Source organism: Bombyx mori, chromosome 4, assembly GCF_030269925.1.
Source record: "Bombyx mori chromosome 4, ASM3026992v2".
Classification (NCBI taxonomy): domain Eukaryota; kingdom Metazoa; phylum Arthropoda; class Insecta; order Lepidoptera; family Bombycidae; genus Bombyx; species Bombyx mori.
In genome coordinates this window covers 3676776-3691222 of record NC_085110.1, presented here as the reverse complement: position 1 = coordinate 3691222, position 14447 = coordinate 3676776, and the positions used below count along the sequence as shown (strand labels likewise).

General features: G+C 37.3%; 1 protein-coding gene across 1 annotated transcript in view; it reads left to right on the top strand.

Moving 5' to 3' along the window:
- Positions 1-14447, top strand: part of LOC110385712 (uncharacterized) — a 120744-nt gene that overhangs the window by 73825 nt on the left and 32472 nt on the right. Inside the window, exons 3-6 of the mRNA XM_038010546.2 lie at positions 918-1021; positions 12610-12792; positions 13860-14054; positions 14240-14416. Coding sequence (XP_037866474.1) covers positions 918-1021; positions 12610-12792; positions 13860-14054; positions 14240-14416 — 659 coding nt within the window. The remainder of the gene's footprint in view (positions 1-917; positions 1022-12609; positions 12793-13859; positions 14055-14239; positions 14417-14447) is intronic.

Here is a 14447-nt window from a genome sequence, read left to right as displayed (position 1 = left end):
ATCGAACCAATCTAAAAGCTTCCTTGATGGAATAAGATGTTCAATAATTCTTCTTTTTCTTCTTCCCAGCGTTTTCCCGGTCTAAGTAGGATGATTTTACGTGATTTTTTCTCAGTTATTATTATTACATTTTTTTTAAGCTGGCGGCGTTCTATTTCCTACTTAAACTCCTCCACTTGTCCCGGTTTTCGGTATCCTTCTGGGTGAAGTTGTTCTCTTCCATATCGCCTTTACCTCATCAAAACCAGCGTTTTTTGCACATACCGCGGGATCTTGGACCTGTTGATCATTAATAATTTTAATTATGTATCTTATATATGTAAAAATGAATTGCTGTTCGTTAGTTTCGCTAAAACTCGAGAACGGCTGGACCGATTTGGCCAATTTTGGTCATGAATTATTCGTGGAAATCAAGAGAAGGTTTAAAAGGTGAATAAATATGAAAATTCTCGGAATTATACAAAAACAAACAATTTTGCTTTCTCCCCCGTCGGACGGATTCCTTTTGTTTTTTTAAGTTTATTTTATACAAAAGCTTAGGTTGAGGCACTACGAAGTCTGCCGGGTCAGCTAGTTATATATATTACAGCAAACCGACCTGTACGTCACTCTCGCGGCCGTATGCCCGCTCACTATGCATAGTTTTTAGTATCTATGTTCGTCTTTTGACAGAGAAGTGGATAATCTATGTTCCGGGCGCTTCCGTTTGAAGTGTGAGTAGCGTGCGCCCGCGTCTTATTGTAATTATCGTTTTAAATCGAAAATTGTTTGTGTTTAAGATAAGATTAGAATTCGAAATTCGATACTAGTGACTAGCCCATTATTGAATAAAAATACCCCTGAGATCTACCCCTCACGATAATATGTAATAAATATAATATAAAAAATATGTTCAATAATGACTTTTTTCATTCCAGGTGCACAGGCGTCAATCACTGTAACTTTTTGCTGTCGGAGGATTATCCTCCGTCCAGCAGCTGGTCTCCAGGAGTCGTCTACATCAAATACGCTTGTTTTGATGGTGAATATCAATTAGATTATAAGATATTACATTTAAAGTTTTTGACGGTAATATTTTACGTGATTGTAATTTTTTTTTCTCGCGTAGACCGATGAACGAGTTCACGGTTCACCTGGTGTTAAGTGGTTATCGGTGCCCATAAAAACTACAACGTGAATGCTACTTGCCTTGATACTTGATGTTTCAATTGGATAGTATGTACAATGGGACATTACATTAAGTGAATTATAATTTTGCGGCTTTATTTTTATTACACAATGTTATTTACACAATATTACACAATTATTATATAGATAAATATAATATTTGAGGATTTTCACAAATTCGAAACTGGCAACAATGGAATGGCAATTGCCAGATTGAAAGAACAAGAAGAAGAAGATGTAGGGTTTCTTATGATTTCGAAAGGGGTAGGTTTATCTATATTATTTCTTATTTCTGCCTTCAAGCAGTCACGCGAAGGTTTAAGTTGTGGCCGTCAGCGCAAAAGTGACCTAAGCTTACCATAGTTAGTATGGAGATAATAAAGTTCGAATTTACCTTTACAATACTTCGTAGGAAAAAAAAAACAACGCGCTAAAATGATGTTCACCAAGTCGTCTGTTATCTATGGTTTGAAACTAAGGATTTTGCATCAAAATTGCAATAATGTTTTAAATAAATTGCAATACATAAGCACGAATATGAATTGTGGGTTAGGCAGCTTTTGCGCTGACGGCCTCAATTGTGGGACAGCAGTTACAAAATATAATCCAACTAGCGACCCGCCCTCGCTTCGCTTCTCAAACAATAAAACACACATGAAACCAAAAAAAATAAATAAAAAAAAAGAAAAAAAAAGTAGCCTATGTTCATCAGGGACAATGTCGGCTTCTAATGGAAAAAGAATTTTTCAAATCGGTCCAGTAGTTTTGGAGCCTATTCGAAACAAACAAACAAACAAATCTTTCCTCTTTATAATATTAGTATAGAAGTATAGATATAGATCTCCGATGATGTCTCGCTTCGGTTGAAGATACTCGCTCCGTGGTGCCTATAGGTTCCAGTAATCAATAAACACCAGGTGGGCCGTGAGTTCGATGATCGGTCTAGCTATAGTCGTTTAAAAAATATAATAACGCCTTCATTAACCTAATCTAAAATAAATGAAGTCATCCGCTTTGAACAAATGTCGCCGTGACGTTTCAAATTGATTTGTGTGACAATAAAATATATTAGTTAGTGATAGTTAATTAATGTTGAGTCGGATTTTCCCATTTTAATAGTATTAAGAGGTATTGTAAATTAAAATTTATAAACAAATCGATGTTATGATTACGATTAAAGTAAGAAATAATTATCTGAAGTCATTTAATTGTAAATCAATTATTTCGATTTTGAAACTGATAATTTATTGTTATTAATCTAAGCTGTTGCTTTAACTTGAGTAAAATTTTCTTTATTTCTATCGATTTTGCTCCGAATCGAAATAAATTATACGGTAAGGCTACAACACACCTTCACGTGGTAATAAAAGGTAAGTACATTTCTACATATTGAACATTGAAAATGATCGGGTAGATTAGAAATAAACAGTATAATATCATTTTTAATATAAAAAAGTTTTCTTTAAAACTAAAATAAAACTTGACCTAAAGGTCTTAGTTACCAGGTCATAATATCCCTTAAAAAAAGAGGCTACTGTCATTTTGAGATCTAACTGATCAATTTTTGTTGTTGCTACCAATTTATCCGTCACGTAATCTAGTCACTGCATTTTCAGAACTTAGGTTTCTTCAATCGATAAAACTACTTCAATTACTATAATATAGTTTAAAATTACATTATAATGCTAGCAATTTCTACTTCCTATGCTTTTGGGCTGTACGAAGCTCCTCGTTGAGCCCGTCGCTTGCGACGAAGAGTTCGACGAGTGAATTAGCCCATCGACACAGCCCACTGAGTTTCTCGCCGGATTTTCTCAGTGGGTCGCGTTTCCTATCCGGTGGTAGATTCTGCGAAACACTGCTCTTGCTAGGGCCAGTGTGAGCAACACTCCCGGCTTAGGCCCCTTGAGCTCCCCTACACGTCAAGGAGAAGCTGAAATAGCCTCTCAAGGCATAGGAAGGAAAAGAAAAAAAATGTACGAATCTAATTCTTCCCCACCGCTCTGTCTAAATTCCTCTATCTCAACTATGTCGAGATTGATGTATACTCATAGTTCATTATGCCTTGTCCGTGCCGCCTCCCTTAAGAGTAAGACGTTTGTCAGTTAGTTTTTATGTTTTTGTAGGCAGAACTACTAAAAAAAACATTCGTTTGATCGGTTTGCTTTAATTAATAATGAAGGAACCAACCCTGCACGTTATTTCGATGACATTGCACAGATGCATTTCACTGATGCGAGCCGAAACTGTCATTTTTATCAAATTATAGACATTAGTCATACTCGGCGTGCTATGGATAAATAATATGATTGTATTTCACCTCTCTCTGTCTTTGTCAACTGAATTGTATATTCATATAAAATACCTTTTATACAAGGGCGGGATGATAAGTAACTAGCCTAACAATAAAACACTTAACTTGTCGTGATAAAATTTATTTTATTTTTCGACATAGTCTCCGTGAACCTCTACACACTTATTCCATCTTCGTTCTAAAGCAGTAATGCCTTCCATAAAATGATTTCTTTCGAAGCCTGCAAAATACTCCTCTACAGCGGCTATGACTTCATCATTTGTGGTAAATTTCTGTCCGCCCAAAAAAGTTTTGAGCTTAGGGAATAAGTAGAAGTCCGATGGCGCTATATCAGGCGAATAAGGTAGGTGGGACAGCAAATCATACTTCAATTCGTTGATTTTTGCCATAGCTTTAACACATGTGTGAACCCTAGCGTTGTCTTGGCGGAAGATGATCTTTGTTTCGCCAAATCTGGTCGTTCTTGCTGAATACACTGGTGAAAATTATCTAGAAGATTAGCGTAGTATTCTCCATTAATTGTTTGACCTTTAGGAAGGTAATCTATCATCAAGATCCCATCTGCATCCCAAAAGACGGAAGCCATCACTTTTACAGCCGACTTTACAGCCATGGCTTTTTTGGAGCCGGGCATCGCGATTGCGTCCACTGTTTTGATTGAATTTTTGATTCTGGCATATAATAACGAACCCATGTTTCATCTGTTGTTACAAATCGACGTAAAAAATAGGCATTATTACTCTGAAACGGTCCAGACATTCTTTTGACTTTTGCACCCGAATATTCTTTTGATCGTGCATAAGCAATCGCGGCACCCAACGGGCCGATGACTTTTTCATATTTAATTCCTCACTTAGGATATGATGTACCCGGTCTTTTGAGATACCTGTAGTATCAGCTGTATCAGATGACTTCAATCGTCGATCTGTTAAAACCATATCATGTACTTTCACGACCATTTCCGGAGTCGTGACGCTTTTTGGACGTCCGGGGCGGGCTTCATCTTGGACACATGTACGACCGCGTTTAAGCTCAGCCACCCAGTTTTTTACTATGGCATAAGAAGGAGCACATTCATCCTAAGCATTATTTAACTCGTCATAGATATCTTTCCCCTTCATATCCTTCATATGAAGAAACTTTTTCACCGCTCTTTGTTCAATTGTATCCATTTTGAAAACACTTGACGAAATATATTTTCAAATGACAAAAAATCAATAAAATTTTCACGCCACCAAATTCAAATTTAGAACACAGGTAGCCAGAGATACGAAGTTAAAAATGACATATATATTTTTTAAAGTTTAACTTTTTAAATAGTAGAGGCTAGTTACTTATCATCCCGCCCTCGTATACCGAATGATAACTAAATAAATATGAGGTTGTGTTGGCTAATTCTTATCTATGCAAAAGTGTACGGGTATGCCTTATGATTTACATTTGTGTTTGTCTTCTTTTCCCTACCTAGTTTAAAAGGCTATTGCAGCTACGCCCGGACGGGTAGGTGAGCTCACGGGCTCAATCTGAGAGAATTTGCTACTAGCCCTAGCAAGAGCAGTGCTTCGCAGAATCTACTACTGGATCGGAATCGCGTTCCACTGAGAAGATCCGGCAAGAAACTCAGGGGGCGTGTTTTGGTAAATAAATAGGCTTGCAGCCAACGTGATGGATACTATCGCCCATAGACAACGACAATGCTATGGACGCAGCCTGCCATGGTAAAATTAGGAACCCTCAATTTCCAACAATAAGTGTAAATAAAAGCTTATCAACAAAATATCACCCAAATAACGACTGCCCCGCGAATGACACGTGGCTTAATACTATTGTGTTACACAGCCAATATAAAATGACATTTCATCAGTTACGCACAAACTCGGTTCTATGGATAGCACAATGAAAATAGGGCTGTCACGGATCAAGTATCGATGGGTGTTTTTGTTGTGTCATCGACGCTTTTACTCGGAACGTGAAATTTCAGACATAAATCTAGGGATTTAATGGAGTATGGCAACACAGATTGACGACACGTGCGTGATTTTAAGGAATTTTAAATATTACGTTCCTTTGTGAGTAGCTGCGTCGGAGCAGGCTGGTGATTTTGGGAATTGTGAATTGTAAAATGCGTATCGATGCGTTGTCACGCCTTTTCGTTTGCTTTGTAATGGTTCCCGCTTTTAAATTTTGGATTCTAGATCTTATGCACAAGGCACGACTGTTCTTGTTTGGATTGACATGGACAGTTTAATTATTTTTGTCGTTAAATTATAACTTATCAGTTTTCGTGGTCATGACAGTCCGTGCAAGCTGGAGATTAAGCCATAAAAATAGTTTTAATTGTATTGATTATATTTACAGTTTGTCATCTGTGTATTTTAGTAAATGTTGAGTTCCGGTTACCATCGCCGCATCTTCTCAGTGGGTCGCGATTCCGATCTGGTGGTAGATTCAACGAAGCGCTTGCTAGGACATGTTAGCAAGCTCTATCAGGCTAAGCCCTATGAGCTCGCCAACCAAACCGTACATATCTGGACTAGCTGTACCCGCCCGCTTCGCTGGGCATTTAAAATGAACATTATTATTTCTCACCCCCACAAAGATTTCCATCATTAACGCCCCCACAACTGGTGTAGGGAGTCTAACACTCATATAAATATTAGCCTATCCATTAAGTACATGTATTTTCTACATGGTTACCAAGTTTCAAGACGATCAGATGCATGGTTCAGTAGTAATAACGGAACATCCGTAAAAACTACTGTATATTTATATATTAGTATAGACTAGCCAGTCGACGTTTCCAGAGTCTAGGTAGAAAAAAAAACCAAGACTGCGTTTTCAGTTACAATAAAACATTTGTATGTTCGATGAACTCAACATATCTCAATGGTCGGCCTATTGGAACACATTTGACGTAATTTTTATACATTTACACTGATCTAGTTAATCCAGAGGTTCTCAACCATCGTGTCGCGACACATTTGCATGTCGCAAGCCCCTGTCAGGTGTGTCATGGGAATGTCATGTCACACAAATACCTACGACATTTTGATCTTTAGCAATCCGAACGACTCAGCTCTGTGGTACATATGCGGGAAATACATGTTTACCACATTTCAACTATACAACTAAGTAGGTTTCACTTCAATATTCACTTATGTGTTTAAATCTGTATGGGTGTCAAGAATTTTAGCCGTACTCGCCCGCTTCGCTGGGTATTTAAAATTAACATTATTATTTATTGTCATTATTATTAGGGAGTCCAACATTCATATAAATATTAGCCAATCCATTAAATACATGTATTTTCTACATGTATACCAAGTTTAAAGTCAATCAGATGCATGGTTCAGTAGTTATAATGGAACATCCGTAAAAACCACTATAGATTTATAACTAGTCAGGTCATAAGTATTGTCACACAGTAAAAACTTTTCTTTTAGAATGCTGGCCACAAAAAAGTTTATTGAATTCGAATTTCGAATTGTTGATGAAAATAAAAATGTATACTTTTAGAATTTTACTCATTTTTAAATATGGAGTGGACGCTTAAAGAAGACCGTGTTGCAGTTATTGCGTTGCATCGTTGCGGTTACGCGCCAATTCAAATTTTTAACATACTGAAAAATTTGAATATAACCAAAAGATTCGTTTATCGTACCATCAAACGATACAATGAAGACTCTAGTGTAGATGACAGGTCAAGAAGTGGTCGCCCTCGGTCTGTTAGGACTCCAGCAGTGATAAAAGCTGTGAAGGCGCGAATTCAAAGAAATCCCAAACGTAAGCAGAAACTGTTGGCCCTTCAGATGGGGTTAAGCAGAACCACGGTGAAAAGGGTGTTAAATGAAGACTTAGGGCTTCGGGCATATCGAAGAAAAACAGGACATCGTTTGAATGCTCGTCTAATGGACCTGAGACTGAAGAGATGCCGCGCTTTGTTGAAGCGGTACGCGGGAATAAAATATCGGGAAATTCTTTTTTCGGATGAAAAAATTTTTACCGTAGAAGAGAGCTACAACAAACAAAATGATAAGGTGTACGCACACAGTAGTGAAGAAGCGAGCAATCGTATTCCGCGTGTCCAACGAGGTCATTTTCCATCCTCGCTCATGGTATGGTTGGGAGTTTCTTATTGGAACTTAACAGAGGTACATTTTTAGGTGTAAAAACGAATGCAGTTGTGTATCAAAATACAGTCCTGACGAACCTTGTGGAACCTGTTTCTCATACCATGTTCAATAAAAGGCACTGGGTATTCCAACAAGATTCGGCGCCAGCTCATAGAGCGAAGAGTACACAAGACTGGCTGGCGGCGCGTGAAATCGACTTCATCCGGCACGAAGACTGGCCCGCCTCCAGTCCAGATTTGAATCCGTTAGATTACAAGATATGGCAACACTTGGAGGAAAAGGCGTGCTCCAAGCCTCATCCCAATTTGAAGTCACTCAAGACATCCTTGATTAAGGCAGCCGCCGATATTGACATGGACCTCGTTCGTGCTGCGATAGACGACTGGCCGCGCAGATTGAAGGCCTGTATTCAAAATCACGGAGGTCATTTTGAATAAACTTTAGTGTCATTAGAATCTATGTTTTGTTAAGTTCATTTTGGTATATGAATGGTTACATAATGAATAAACTTGTTTCAATTATTTTACATTAAACATATGACAGAATTTATGACCTGACTAGGTATATTAGTATATGTCAATCACTGCGTTAAGTTGAGAGCCGCTGGGTTAGTCAATTAGATTTGACAGCCGCTAAACTATACGATTAGGATCTCGCGCCTCTAAGAGGCAAATAAATCGTCTTGTCATTACAATTCGTTTATGTATTAATAAATCAGGCAGACATCTAATAGGCCATAAATAGGCAAGTCCGGCCTTCGGTCAGGGATCGTTTGTGTTGAGCAAACGTGGGTGGCTCCGTCATCGAATGAGGTCAAGGCTCTTGAAGTTCATTTATGAAGTGGAGCACTGAAATTTATCACGAAATTGGATAACACGCTTTGTAATTACTCGTCTTTTGTTCTTGCTCGAATTGAGTATAGTTCAAGGCTTACATTTTTTTTATTGCTTAGATGGGTGGACGAGCTCACAGCCTGCCTGGTGTTAAGTGGTAACTGGAGTCCTTAGACATCTACAACGTAAATGCGCCACCCACCTTGAGATATAAGTTCCAAGGTCTCAGTATAGTTACAACGGCTGCCCCACCCTTTAAACTGAAACGCATTACTGCTTCACGGTAGAAATAGGCAGGGCGGTGGTGCGGACTCACAAGAGGTCCTACCACCAGTAATTACGCAAATTATTTCATGGTCGGTATCGTCATCACCCTCATCCTCGTCGTAGAATCACCTATATTTATTATAATTGGGTTATCTACGACGGCATCGATATGTGTATCTCTGTCCCAATCAGCGAAAATCTTTTTTTTTTGTTAAACCACACTTTACGCTTTCCCAATTCGCGGCGGTAACACTATCACAAGCTCATACTTTACACAAGTAAACAGTTACTTAATAGTAGGTGCAATAAAAATGTACCAAATCGAAGGTTATTTTATTAATATAGATGGAGCTCTCAAGAGGAACGTCAATCATAACGACTGCTGGTCAACTTCAGACCAAATATAGTAGTATTCATTACGTACAACATCGCCTATTTTGTCATAGTTGAACACCAGATCGATTCGCTGCAAAAATAGGCTGGACCAAAAGACCGTTCTCGGCGAGCTTAACACGTCCAACAACCAGTACTTGAGACAGTAGAAGATGGGAAAGGGGAGTTCGAAGAGATGAACTGAAGAATAAGACGTCCGGTGTACTCGTATCGATGCGACTATGCCCCTGTTTCAAATCCCATAGGCAGGGACTAATTTTTAAAATTTTTCTTTTCTTAAATACATTCGTAGCTCCCGCGTACTATAAAGATACCCTGCTAGCTTGTTCGTCTATCCACCCAAAAAGGCCGGTTTTGCAAACCCGTATATCCTAACAAATAACCAATCAGATTTTAATCTAAGTTGCGACCAGATTTACAACAAAAACATTTTTTTTTTATTCAGACCCTACTCGTATTATATTTGATATAATTCCGTTATTCTTGTTCATATTATGATAGTTAATAACTTCTTCTAAATTACGAGTGACCCTTGCGTGTTTGTTGTATTTGTTTTTTTTGTGTATTTTTTTTGTTACCCTTGTAGGCAGACGAGCATACGGCTCACCTGCTGGTGAGTGGTTACTGTCGTCCATGGACTTCAGCAATGTTAGGGGCAGAGCAAAGCCGCTGCCTACCGTTAAGTACCCTCCATAAGCTTCGTTTGAAGAAGGACATATCATAGCGCTCGGAGCTCATTCCAAAGCCGGATGGTACGTGGCAAAACAGATCTCTGGAAACGCACTGTGGATGAACGCAGTGGCTCCAGGTAATATGGATGGTAAAAACACACTCCGGTGGCCTGCGGTGCGATGGTAAAAACAATGACATACACAGTCGATCTACAGCTCAAATCTGAATAACTTGAAGTTGTTAAATCGAGAAGAGGGTCTTATTGTTGGGTGCTCAATATTGTGGTTCTACAACATCTGGCGTCGACAATCCGAGAGATTTTACCACAAATAAAAATCCCTAATGTGTCATTTCGCGTCGCAGTTCGTGTCCCTTATCTAAATACCACAATCGGAATGCCAATTTGGATTAAATAAATCTGATAGAATAAGCTGGGCAAGGGATGGTGAACCGATCGTATTAAGATAAGCCGTTGATGGGAGATAGAAGTTTGACCTTCGATATAGGCCATATGTGCTCTTTTATGGAAATATTTAGCTTTCGGTTAAATCAAATGATTTTGAGGCAAAATTGTGATTGAACCGAAACTTTGTACTAGCTTACACTCGATGTAGTTGAAAGCTTACGGTATGCCGCGATTTAGCTCTGCCCCTGGCATTGCTGACGTCCATGGGCAACGGTAATAACTCACCATTAGGTGGGCCGTATGCTCCACTGTTAACAAGGACAAGGATAAGGACAAAAAAAACAACAAAATCCTCTCTTATAGTACATATTTTCATGGGTTCTCGCGACTAGTAGGTAGAAAATTAAAACTGCTTTTACGATTAAATCTAGCATTTTTTATTGTCATTGTATTATTTTCGACGTTCCGAATTCTTTACAGTTTTAGTGGTCACGTATGACTGGGTCTTTATCCGGTGACATTTGAATAGCGTGCCAACTTCAGTCTGCGTTTTTATTCTTCTAAAAACATATATTTCCTATAGATACGCCAAAATAAAGACAATGTACAGAAAATATTGAAAATATCTAATAGTGGCGGTAGTTCTTTTGACGTTCAACAAGTATGTACTTTCATGTTGAATATTTTTTTTTTTATTTGATTTGATTTGATTTCAATATAATCTAATCTATCTATAAAATATTTTCAATATAATTTGTCGATAGTTGGAGAATTCTTTTGTCTAAAATAATGTTATTTTTAGCATAATAATAATATTTAATAATTTTAGTAGTAATGTTTTTTGTGTTAACGAGTTAGGCGTTTTGGTGCAAAACTGTAAGCCTGACTGAGTATTGAATTGAAAAAAAAAACGAATTCGAAAAATTAAACATAAAACTAAACTACAGAACTGATATCAGATTTATTTCTAAAGGCTTTCTCTTCCGTCAACCTTTAGATGGAGGTGCTGTTACAATAATACAAAACCCTGTCATATACCACTGAGACGTTTGAAAAGAACATTCACATACTAAACCAATCTAAATATCTTCTAACTATCTATCAGGCAGTAGCAAACAAGTATTCAAGCTCCATCCGGTGTTAGGTCGCGGAGCCTATTATTTTTAGCTAATATTTTAAGTTCTGATTACAACATCCTTGTTATGTAGAATGCTTGTTAAATGAAAGTAAATTCTATGCAAATAAACCTTTTTCTAAGTTGCGTAATAAATTGCGATAAACATTTAAATACTCAAAATACTGTTTCTTGCAAAGTTTAATGTTTATTATGTACGTTTTGGATACAAGCTCGTACGTCCCAAACGAAGCCTTGGATTCCTTTTAATACCCAAATCTAAAATATTCACAGACCATTCTCGACTACAAAGGAGAATGTATTTACAAATAATGTAGCAACTGTAATTTATTATTGTAGATTAGCTTTATGTTCAAGCTGTTTCGAATATACGTATTGTTATTTCGATAATTATTATATATATATATATATATATATTGTTATATAACATTTATTTTAGGTTCCGTTGTATCCATTGAATATTTAATGTACTTACTTATATACTGGATTAATTTCCAAAATAGATCAAATCTGTTTATACTATACGGTCACTGTTATGACTGGTTTTTTAATTAATTTAGTTATCGTAAGAAAATATTACGACCATTGCCCATATTCGCTTCGTTTGTCTACAAACAGCATACATACAATAATACTAAAGTAGAGGTCCTGCAGTAGTCGAAATTCGATTATAATTAATTGAAATTGTAAGTTTGTATACTATTATGATTCTATTTTCAAATACTATTATACTCATATAATCACAAATTTCGCCACTACACTACAGAAAAATATTAATAAAGACAAACAATATTTAATCTATTCTCAATTTGACCACAGACGTCAAGAACAAAAGTTTGACAATAAATAAATAGTATACATGCGTGTGTGCGTCAAATACATGGTAGTGTGTGTAATGTTTTTTTTTATTGATTTAATTTATTTTTAAGACATAATTTAAAAAAAATATTAACATTCTGCACTCCTTCTCTATATTCTCTATAAGTGTGGAAAATTTCATAATCCTCCGTCCGCGCAATTTCCGTAAAAAGGGATACAAAGTTTTTACTTCACTTATTAATATATAGATACATGTCTACATTTAAAAAAATCGAAATTCTTGTAGCCGCTTTTTTTACGATTAATTAATAACAACAAGTCGTCCCCGTTCACGAAAACTGTAAAGTATTTGGAACGTCCGAATTAAAATGTAATTTGCAAAAAAAGCGAGAATAAACTGTAAAAATAGTTTTAATTTCGTCTATGACTCGTAAAAACTGTATAAAATGTATAATATTAAAATTTTGCAGATACAATATCTCTGCATTACTGCAACCGCGAGTTGAGGATAGCTGAATGGGGAGCCGAGAGCGAGGGTTACATTCGAACCCCAGGGTACCCGCACTTCTACGTTGGCGATGAATGCCGCTGGCGGCTCATTGCCAACCCCGAACAAAGGATACGGGTCACATTCTTGGACGTTAGCTTAAGAAGTAAGTACATATCTCACATACGGTGCGATAACACTACTTATGCAAATAATGTAATTTTTCAGGAGAAACGTTGAAAAATTCAACATCTTATTATATAATTCTTATATAGTTCTGTTAAGCTATATAAATAAAATGAAGAATAAACTTCATCAGTAAAAGCAAACATCTCTATCGTCTCACTAATAACTTTTTTTATTTTTTTTTATTGCTTAGATGGGTGGGCGAGCTCACACCCCACCTGATATTAAGTGGTTACTGGAGCCCATAGACATCTACAACGTAAATGCGCTACCCACCTTGAGATATAAGTTCTAAGGTCTCAGTATAGTTACAACGGCTGCCCCACCCTTCCGTGGTACCTACCCGCGCGGACTCACAAGAGGTCCTACCACCAGTAATTATACGCAAAGTATAATTTTGCGGGTTTGATTTTTATCACACGATGTTATTCCTTCACCGTGGAAGTCAATCGTGAACAATTGTTAAGTACGTATTTCATTAGAAAAATTGGTACCCGCCTGCGGGATTCGAACATCAGTGCATCGCTACATACGAATGCACCGGACGTCTTATCCTTTAGGCCACGACGGCTAACTACTAAAAAATGTATTTTCTCATACTCAGTTCACTGTTAACAACTTGCTTATGTGACTTTATAGCACCGTATGTGCGATATATCAAATTACTTTATTAGATAAAATTAATTAAAATTACATTGAAATGTTTTTATTTATTTATTAGATGGGTGGATGAGCTCACGGCCAATTTGGTGTTGAGTGGTTACCGGAGCCCATAGACATCAACCACGTCAATGCCACCCATCTAGAGACATGGATTTTAAGTCTTAGCTTTTTAGTGTAACAACGGCTGCGCCACCCTTCAAACCGAAAGGCATTACAACTTTACGGCAACAATAGGCAGGGTGGTGGTACCTACCCGTGCGGACTCATAAGACGTCCTACCACCAGTTGTATAGTATTATTAAAGCAAAATTAGTTAGTTGCATTAGCGTTAATAAGCTTAGATATCTGTTGAATCGGTGTTCTAAAATGTAATACTTCCCACAGGTATAGGTCCGTTTGAAAACGAGTGTAAGGATTTCGTCTCGGTCCAAGATTCGAATGGCGATAACCTGTTGTACTCGTGCGAACAAGTCGATATGCCGATCAAACTCACTTCCACAACCAACACTGTGGAGGTGGCCGTGGAAGCAAGGTCTAAAGGCGCTTACCCGAAACGAGGAGTCCTGTTGCATTATAAAAGTTAGTAAAACTGCGTTGCTACAAGTACTGCCATCTAGTGAATTAATTTAGAACTAGTTCAACAGTTTGATTTTAATATTGAATGCTTTTTACATAAAATTACGTTATTCGCTACAAAATCAAATACATAATTAACATGCATATTTTTCTCTTTCATTGATTATTCCTTTTTAAATTCCTCGCAGGCATAGGCTGTGTTACTTTATCAGCGCCATCTAGTGGATATCTTGTGTATCGCAACGAAGACGTGGCACACTACATGTGCAACGTTAACTTTGTTTTCGTCGACACTCGACAGAGGGCGCGATTACTTTGGTGCTATGACGATAACAGATGGAATAATACCGTGCCTCTCTGCATTGGTAAGAACACATAAAAATTCTATAAATAATT